The sequence below is a fragment of the Anser brachyrhynchus genome (genome assembly GCF_964034855.1).
Source record: "Anser brachyrhynchus genome assembly, chromosome: 23".
In the NCBI taxonomy this organism is placed as follows: Eukaryota; Metazoa; Chordata; class Aves; order Anseriformes; family Anatidae; genus Anser; species Anser brachyrhynchus.
In genome coordinates, this window is record NC_137716.1 from 7,503,770 (window position 1) to 7,513,267 (window position 9,498).

The 9,498-nt window shown below is 55.4% G+C and overlaps 1 protein-coding gene across 2 annotated transcripts; it reads right to left on the reverse strand.

The window, feature by feature from the left end:
• Positions 1-3,223: 3,223 nt before the first annotated feature.
• On the reverse strand, positions 3,224-7,338 carry PEAK3 (PEAK family member 3). Of its 2 annotated transcripts, none has more exons than XM_080565663.1 (4): positions 6,995-7,338; positions 6,083-6,267; positions 5,347-5,966; positions 3,224-4,848 (listed from the first exon to the last, which is right to left on the reverse strand). In XM_080565663.1, exons 1-4 carry the CDS (start codon positions 7,036-7,038, stop codon positions 3,847-3,849), a joined length of 1,851 nt encoding a protein of 616 aa, XP_080421789.1. In that variant the 5' UTR covers positions 7,039-7,338; the 3' UTR covers positions 3,224-3,846. The 2 variants fall into 2 exon arrangements, with proteins under 2 accessions (XP_080421789.1, XP_080421790.1); XM_080565664.1 differs by having other exon boundaries at positions 6,083-6,340; positions 6,995-7,337.
• Between the last annotated feature and the right edge of the window lie 2,160 nt (positions 7,339-9,498).

A 9,498-nucleotide genomic window follows, 5' to 3' on the forward strand; every position in this document is an offset into this window, starting at 1 on the left:
AATGCACTTTAGCATCTGAAATCAGTGTTAGTGGTAGCGGTGGAGTCCTGTGCTGGCATGCAAGATGACTCACTGCCTTATTGGCTGTGATCTAGAAAGGCTTGTGGCACTTGCATAGCTAAATACTGTCACTGAAGCTAAGGCAGCCTCCAGAAGGGGGCTGCAAATCAGGCAAAACATTGGGGTTGAAGTACAAGGAGAAGGGAGTTGAGCAGTGTGTGTGGGGGGGCCACAGCCACCCAGACAACATCTGTGATACCGAACAGAAGGGAAAAATGTGGATGTACCCAGTACTAGATTTTCCAGAGCTTGCAAGTGTAGCTGTCACCTACAGTGGTAAGTCTCCAGAGGGCTGTGCTTTAAAACATGTTTCAGTTTTTTTAGCTTACATTTGCAGCTGTATATGCTTGTTTAGTGCTATTGGATCCCATTGAACTTCGTCTATAAAGCTTATAGCAGTGAATCCCTGGGGTTGATTGAGTGCTGGCTCCGAGGTTATTCTACCAGGTTTCAAGCACCCTATTGTTCATGCTGTTGAGTCAGTGTAAGCTCAAGCACATGATCCTCGTTCATTCCAGCGTGTGCTCTGCTACCAGCCTAATGTCCCCAGAGCTTGGCTTTAGGATCCAACTCACCTACATGCTTAAATGTGTAAATGAGTCCTGGGGGGCTGCTCTGTGGGGTGATCCTTAGGCAGCTGTTCTGGGCTGCGGAATGCAGGCATTGCGTGAGTACGTCAATCTGCTGCTACCCCTACAATTCTGCTCTCCGAGCAGCGAGCAGCGGTGGGCAGGTCCCGTGGTGGTAACTGCCCCTGCTGCAGCACAAAGGGGCCTGCGGGTGTGGTGCTGTGATCCCAGAGAGCCTGGTGAGTGAGCAATACTGATGGTCTGATTAATTGGCTTCAGGCACTTACCAAGCCTTTTACTAACATCTGGCTGGACCCTTCACACTCCCAGCTCCTTGGGTCCTGGTATACCTGGCACAACAGCGGTTCCCGATAGACCCGGGCTCCTGGCTGCTCTTTAGCCAGGTGAATGCAAGCAGGCTCCTTCCTACTGTCACTTGCTTGTGGTCTTATAGTCATGTGCATGCTTTTTTTTTTTTTTTGGAAAGCTGTGAACTTGCCAACAGCTGTCGAGGAGGAGGGGGGCATGAGGTGGGAGAGGGTATTCCTGCCTTTTCCCAATAAGTCGGCAAAAGCATCAAGTTCCTAAGAGGATTCTCTTGAGAAACTTGTTTTCCTCTCACCTGTCGTGGCAGTGATGCTGCTGCCTGCCTTCTGTGGGGATGAGCAAGTGTGGAGCCCACATGGTTCTGCCTCCAAAGCTGTGGCCCCCTGCAGGCTTTGCTGGCCGCGGTGCTCCAAGCTGCCCCAGCAGAAGGGGCGAGGGTCACCGATGGTGACGATCAGTTGGAAACCAGAGCTGGGGGTGCAGGTGGTGCTTGGAGCTGCTGTCGTGGCAGTGACAGAGGATCTGGCCATCCTGGCCCCTGGGACACCAGGGGCTGAGGTAGGCCTGCAGGAATATATATATATATGTATTTTTTTATTCCCCTAGGGTGAGGTGCCCGAGCAGGCCCTGCTGCTGAGCTGCTGCTACTGCCAGGGCTTTTACTGCCATCTTGTAGCCATGCATGATACTACAGGAGCAGCACTGGGGATGCAGGGCAATGCCTCCTGCACGGTTCTGGCCCCAAAGCTCCTACTGGGGGACTCTGGTTTTGTGAACCAGCCGTGCTTGGGTACCGAGCAGATTTGTGTGGCCAGGGAGATTTTTCCACCCCACTCCTTCCTGTTTCTTGTCTGTGGGACCTGGTCGCCCTTGGTCCCACCTCCCTCGTAGCTCTGTTTGGGAGATGCTCGAGGCAGGGACGGTCCCCACTGCGTGCAGAGCCTCACACAAAGGGGCTGTGATCTCAGCTGGGTGCGAGCCCCGCTGCAGTCCAAGCAACGAGGCTGACGCCCCCCCTGCACTGCGGGACTCAGCCCTGGGCTGTGAGGCTGGGGATGGAGCACATTTCTGCCATGCCAGACAGGAAGAAAGCAGTGCCCTGGGAAAGCAGCACGTTTTTGGGGCAGGGCAGGAGGCAGAAACCCACTGTCTGGGAGCATTTTTCTCTGTGATTCTGTCTCCACGGTCACAGCTCCTGTTTACCAAGGTTTTTTCAAGTCTGGGGACTGCCATGAAGGATCCTTCCCAGACTCAGCTGTGCCACTGGCTCTAGTGACTGCCCAGTGTGTCACCGTCTCCATCGATGGGACACCAGACCCGCCTCTGCGGGGAAGCCCCCAGGGCCCATCTCACTGTGTGCACAGCCCACAGCAGCTGCTCTGTCTGCTGTCAGGTGATAGCTGTGAGTGGATTAATAATTACTTAGTTAATAATTATATCAACTACCCAAGCGGGGTCTCGTGTGACACTCTACCCCCTGTGCAGACAGCCGTGCCGCTGCCATGCTCACGTGGTTTGGGGCTCTAGGTGCTGATCCTGCACAGTGCTGAGCAGCCACCGCCTGCACGAAGTGTCCTTGAGACGTGTCCCCTCAAGTGCCATGGGACAGGCATGTGCATCTGGTTATGGGTCTCTTTACAGGGGAAATGTATTTATTGCAAGCTGCTCTCAGTTTAGTCACCACGTGAGTCAGATCTTGCTCACAAGCAGGTGGCGTTTCCCTGCAAGTCCCGTTCCAGGAGTGGGACCACGGGGGGCACACTTGGCTCGGGGGCTCAGCCGAGAATAGGTGCCAAAGGGTCTGGGGCTGTGTGTGATGGGCTCATGTCCCCAACATCCTAACCCCAATTTGCCAGACCCCAGGTGTTGCAGCCAGACCTTTGGAGATTGCGTATGACCCTGGGCTCAAGTTTCTGCCTTACCCACACGGGCTTTGCCCCATCCTTGCAGGACACCTTGAGGTTTCGTGGCACAGATCGCAGCACAGTGATCACCACACGGGGCATCCAGGTGCTGGTTCCTGGCTCCTAACAGACCCTAAACAGAGACTGAGACAGACCCGTGGGCAGCTCACACCTCCCCGTAGATGCAATGGCCCTGCCTTGGCGCAGCCAGACTGACGATCCGGTCTGGCCCCTGTGTGCAGCAGCCACAAACCCACCCGAGCTGTCTGCTGCTCCAAGTCATCTGTGGAGTGGTGAAATTCAGCTTTGTGATCCTCCCTGGATGGATTGTCAGGGTGTAAGAAAGCACATAAAAGGCCAGTATTTAACAGGCTCAGCTCTGGGTTTTATTGAAGCTGTGTGGTTGCTTTATTTCCACCTTTGAGACGTCATTGGTATTTGTGACTATGCTACAATCTGTTCCTAAAAAGGGCAAGGCTGTGTGATGCATTGTGTTTCTTCTCCCATAATGGTGTCTTAAGGTGAGCAGTAAAGTATGGCTTTGTATCATTATTTAAAACAGTGGCAGTAGCAGTACAGGAGGAGGTTCATTTTTATTTTTTATTTTTTTTGGTGTGTGTGTGTGTGAAAAGTCTAAGGTCCATTAACCTTACTCAGGATAATCAGCCGCTGAGCTGGTGCTTCGTCCTGTGGCTTCCATCCAGCTGTCTTTCCGAGATGCTCCAATAATCTGGACTCAAACCATTGAACAAAAATCAGTGAAAGGTGTAAAAGCACATCCTGCATCCTGGGAGCCAAGGTACCATGGTGGGAGTTTGGTCCCTGCTTACTTAGGACCATTGTTCATGCAGTGTGCAGGATCAGTTTCAGATTTGGAAACAGTTTCCGCAGCCAGGATCAGCCTTGGTTGGGAGCTGAGAGCTGGTGGATTTGTCCAGACCTCTATGGGTTCCCGTCTTTGGGGAGCCTTTTGGGCAGGCTTGTCTTTAGGGCATGTAGAGAACCTGGGTGACCTGGTAGAGCATGTGCTCCGTGACCTCTGCAAAGTACTGGCAGCACAGCCACTCCTCCAGGCCCGGGCTCCCCCCGGCCCCAGCCCCCTTCTCAGCAAACTTCAGCAGCAGCAGTGCCCTCTTCATCTCCACCCAGCTCCGGAGCAGGTCCAGTGTCTTCTTGCTCTTGGCGAAGAGCTCCTGGCGAGGCCCCCAGAGCAGCACCTGCAGGACGCCCCTGGCCTGCTCGATGGAGACCCTTTTGAAGGGGTCTCGGTGGAGAAGCAGCAAGGCCAAACGCTTGAGTCCCGTGGAGTAGATGGACAGGGAGGGGATTTCAGGAAGCTGATTGCTTCTCAGGTCCAAGGCATTTTCCAAAGAGATGTCCACGTGCAAGATCTTATAGATCAGCATGCCTATATTCAGCTCATCTGCCATTGGGGTGAGGGGAGCAGCAGACCCCTCCGTCCAGTCCTGCTCTTGGCTGGTGGAACAAGGTCTTCTCTTGTCTTTAAGCTTGAACAAGTTGCTGATGAGCAACCTTGGAAGGGACAGCCCCATGGATGCCTCCTTGTCCTGCTGGCTCCCAGGGGGACACGGGCACTGCACCAACAGCAGGTTCTCGGGGCAGACATCACCCTGCCCCAGATTCTGTGCCCTGAGGTGCTCCAGCCCCATGCACACCTGCAAGAGGAGGAAGCACGCCAGGCGCTCATAGTGCCCGGGGCTGCTCCTGTGCAGTGCCCGGGAGCCCTCCACAAACCCCGCCAGGGTCTGGTAGGGCACGTCTGGGGATAGGAGGACCTGCAAGACTCGGGGGGTGGCAGGAGGGGCTGGCTCCTCTCCAGAAGGGGACAGCCCCTGCTTACTGGGGTGGCCCGGGAGCAACAGCTCCCCAGGGACGTGGTCGGTGAAACGTCCGATCAGGCGCTGGATGCTGCAGTGTGCCCCGAGGAAGCTCTCCACACCCAGACTGCAGCAGCCCGGCTTGAGGACCTGTGAGGAGAGAAAGAGCAGGAAGAGCTGTGCCAGGAGAGAGCCTGGGTCCTGGGCCAGGCCACCACTTGGGTTGGGGCCACAAGCCCCAGTCCTACCCATGCGTGGTGCTGGGCTCCCCTGCACCCTCTGGTGTCTACCAAAACAGCTTGAAGCAAGAAATGGGGCATACAGAGGGGGGGGGTGTCAGTCCTGGCTGAGCTGCAAAGCTGCTTTGTTGTGTCTCATCCTGCACTACCAGGGAGCCAGCCCCACTCCCTGCCCGCTGGCCCCTCAAAGCCTCGTGCCAGGGCACTTGCCGCAGCGATGCCATCCTCCTTGTACCTTGGACGTTTGGTCCCTTGAACCCACGAGAGCCCTCAGCAGCAGTGTCAGCAGCGCCAGCTCATTTAGCAAATGAATAAGTTGCCACCAAAGGGGAACCTCCCAGCTAACGTGGGCCACCCCAGGGTCACACTCGCCTGCAGCCCCCTCCTGCTGCCCGAACTTCCCGCTCACCTTGGCTGCAAGCACCAGCTGGGCTTGCCTAAAAGCAAATCCCACGCGGAAATACCAGGCGTCGCCGCTCTGGCAGCACGGCTCCCGCTCCAGGATGCTGAGCGCTGCCCAGCCCTTCCCTGCCAGCTCTGCCCCCAGCCGCTCCGGGGGTCCCACCAGCCCCTCCTGGGCTTGGGCCACCAGCCGGGCCAAGCTGGCCACCTGGCAACCCACCAGGGCTGCACACAGCCCGTCCCATCCCTCCAGGCCCCGCAGCAGCCGGCCCAGCTCTGCGTCCCCTGTCCCAAAGGTCAGCTCCTCTGGGCTGGGTGTCAGGGCCTCCCCCGGAATGCTCCAGGCCTCCCCCAGGCTCTGGGACTTGGCCAGGGGCTTCTTGGGTGCCCGGGGGGGGCCGAAGCTGGGACCCCCCTCCGTGTGTGGCAGCAGGGTGCTGCCAAGCCATGGCGTGGCGTCGCCGTGGCGGGGCCGCGATGGGCCCTGCTCCGGGAGGGACTCCGCTCGCTGCAGCTGCTTTTTCGGCAAGGGGGGAGGCAGGGGGTCATGGCCGGGCTGGGGGGGGACTCTCCTGGCTCCATCCCCTCGGCTGGCCTTGGTGGGGACGAGGTGGGCGCGCAGCTCTCCTGGGGAGGGAGGAACAGGGGGCTGTTATTCACACCACCGCACCTCTCCAGCCCCACAGCCATGCACAGAGGGGGAATGGTTGTTGGGGGGGTGGGGGTGCGTGGTTGTCACTCACCCACGTTGCTGTAGATGAGGGCTGAGGCGGGGGTCTGAGGCAGGTGTTCCCCTGGGGTGTCCGGCATGGTGGCGGGCGGTACGGGACCCCCCAGGTCCAGGCTGGCACAGCGGGTGCGTACTCGGCCCCCCAGGTCCAGGCTGGCACAGCGGGCGCGCACTTGGCCCCCCGCTTGTGCCACGGCCCTGCACAGAGCTGGGAGTCAGTGCTTGCCCCCCCTCCACCCCCCAGGGGCTTCCGCTCCTCTCACTGCTAGCTCTGGGGAAGAAGAAAGAAAAAGGGGAAGCAGCAGCTGGGGCGGACATGGCTGTGAGGTTTAGGGGTGAAAGGCGGGGAGTTTGGTCTCCCAGTGACTCCAGTCCCTGCACTGGGGGTGCTCCTGTGGGGTGGAGGCTGCCTGGGGTTTTGCGTGTGCTGGTGCATGGCTACAGCCATCATTTCATATCTGCCCTGGTGTCCCCGGTCGGTGGCCATGAGGTGGATGCAACGATGAGGGAAAGGTGTGGGGTGAGGGCAGGAAAAGCTTTTGGGGCAGGAAAAGCAGGGACAGGGCTCAGGGGATCCAGAGGTCTGTGCATGAGGAGGGATGTGCAGCGAGCCCACGAGCACTGAGCAGGGACACAGAGCAGTGGGAAGGAACCAGCCGTGGGGTTTCACTTCTCCATCCTGGCCTCTGACCCTGCTGTTATGAGCGGTACTGAAGCCATGTTGGCTTTCTTGAAACCCACCATTTTCTGCTGGCAGCATCCCTGTACAGCTACAAGCTTTGGCACAGATCTCCCCCCCATGCATTATTGCCCTGCTGCACCCATGGGTCTTGCAGTGGTGCAAAACCTCGGGCTGGAGCATTCTTGCTGGGTGCAGCTGGGAAGCGCCATTCTGGGACATGTTTGCAGAGTAGTTTGTTGTTACCTCTGATATTTTCTCGGCAGCGGTGGGGGTCTGGTGGGCTCCATCTCCTTCTCCCGGCGTTGCTGGGGCCTCCCTGTGTTCAGCAGATGCTCCGGCGCCCCATTCTGGGATCCCCCGTGCTGGCCACAGCCTCTACTTGCAGGAAGATGTACTTTCAAAACACATTCCTCAGTGTCTAGCAAGCTTAAAACAAGTCCAAGGCTCAGTGTCACTCCCGAGCCGTCCCCGTGTCACCCTGGGGTGCTCTGGTAGCACCAATTGCACCACTGTCAGTTGGGAGTGCTGTGACCTGCTGCAGGTTGTTGCAATGTGTTTGCTTCACCCCTGCTGCTTGCACACACGTCACACTCCTCCTCCTGGGTGCTTTCTGGATGGCAGCGGTGCTGCAAGGAGGGATTTCTGCTGTAAAACCTTCCAAAACCCTTTTGAATTCCCTGCTCTCCAATGGCTTTACACCACATGTACCAGAGCGGTGGAAATATTTATTTATTTATTTATTTATTTATTTATTTATTTATTTATTTATTTATTTATTCTTTTTGTCTGGGCTTTTCCGTTACAAATCAGGAAATTCCCCTTCTGGTGTCTGTCAGCCCTAGGACGAGGTTGCTCTTTTAACACTCTAAAAAATGAAATTTGGGCTGTCTTGAATCATGTCCCAGCTTTAGGCAAACCATGGGAATTTTGCCTGAGAGCCCCGAGGCTGGAGGATGAGCAGGCTTCAGGAGATGTGGCTTTATACACAGAAAAGGCAACATCATCTGTATTTTTGAAGCTTGAGCTGGGACAAGACAGATGTCCACAGGAATGATGGTGGGACAGGCTGGTTTTGGGGCTTAACTGGTGCTTAGCTGGTGCCTGAGGCACAGATAGCCCACCGATGGGGCTTGTGGTGCATTTTGCAATTCGCATTTCCTAGACAGCACCAAGAAACCCGCCAGGTTTGTGTCTGTTCGCCTGCAGTGCTCACCAAGCACAGGCCATATATTAGAACTAATAAAGCATGTGCTGGGGCTGAGCTGTATTTTAACCCTGATTCAGGAGGATGTGCAAGAATCTGGGATGTGCTTCCTCCTTCCCGTGCTGGTCGTGATGCTCTCCCTGCTGGATGCAGTGGGCTCAGCTCCCGCTTGCACTGCAGAGCAGGAAGCTTGGCTTTGTAATACCCCCCCCCCCCCGCTCCCCCCGGGACTATAGTGTTGTAAAAATAAGAATAGAAATGGTGAGAATTTCAGATTCATCGGGATTCTGGGCTTATTGATGGTGTTTGGCAATGGGGTCAGTACGTTTCCCTCATCTTGGTAAGTCATTTATGCTAATGACTGTACAACAAACCATTTTAAACAACCGTAAATCTACTAGGAACATCAATTTTTCTCCTTAATAAATAATGTTACATTCAAGATAAACCAGGGACCATTAGGAATAAAAAGCACAGCATTAGTGACATGAATGTTCCCCTACAAAGCCAGGGAGAAGGCATCAGTCAGAGGAGCCCTACGGTGGGCGAGAAGGGACTTTGGATGTTCGGACCTGTGACTTCAGGTAAACACGTCCAAACTGTTACTGGGAAAGAAGGGGGATGGTTACTGGTATTTTGGGTAAAAGGGAAATCGGGCTGTAAATGGGGCTAGCATTAAACCACATTGCAAAATTAAGTCTCCAATCGTCAGCTCTGTGCCAAACATGTCAATTCCAACCACAAATGGCAAATTAAAGGTGGTAAAACACACCAGCAGCTGCTAAACATTGCGGGTGTATCTCCCCCCTAAACAGAAAAAAAGTCACGCAAAGCTATTTTCTCCCCAAATCGCTCAATTCTAGCAATTGCTAGAAAAGAGCAATTGCAGGGCACTGCCTGAGAGAGGAAGAGATTTCCCCGTGGAGCGTCTCAGGAAGCTGATTTTTGGGGCAGCAGGAGGGGTTTAGGCACTGTTGGCTGACAAAATTTGCTGACCACCTTCTGCCAAAGTTGCCGAGCACTCAGCAGCTTTTGGTGCCGGCAGGGCTGGCAGAGGTCACCGCCACAAAGCCCTTTGTGCCCCTGCGCTCTGCAGCCGGGGGGCCTGGGAGCTGAGGCAGGGAACTTCTACTTAGCTGAAGTCTTTCTAATTTGTAAGGAAATTGGTTTCTCATCCCAGCGGGGGATAAGATCTTTAAATGCACCTGCTGGAAAATTGCTTCTTTCTTCCTAATTGCCTTTATTTTTTTGGCATTTTTTTGGTTTTTATTCTTAATACCTGGTTGCTGCAGGGACTTTTCAGGCCCGTCTCTGGTCTGGTTTCTCTTGTCTGGGGTCAGAGCCGGTTTCTCAGCAGCCTTGGTCGTGGCGACTCCATCACCCCTAGAGCTGCTGCAGGAACCACGGGGCTCAGCTCTGGGTCCCCTGAGCACCCAGACTCTTCAGCACGGCAACCCTGACAGTGAGCCTGACGTGCTCTCTGGAAACATGCGTGTTTTTTTTTTTTCTCCCCATGCAGGAAGTAAAAGAAAAACCCCAGTTT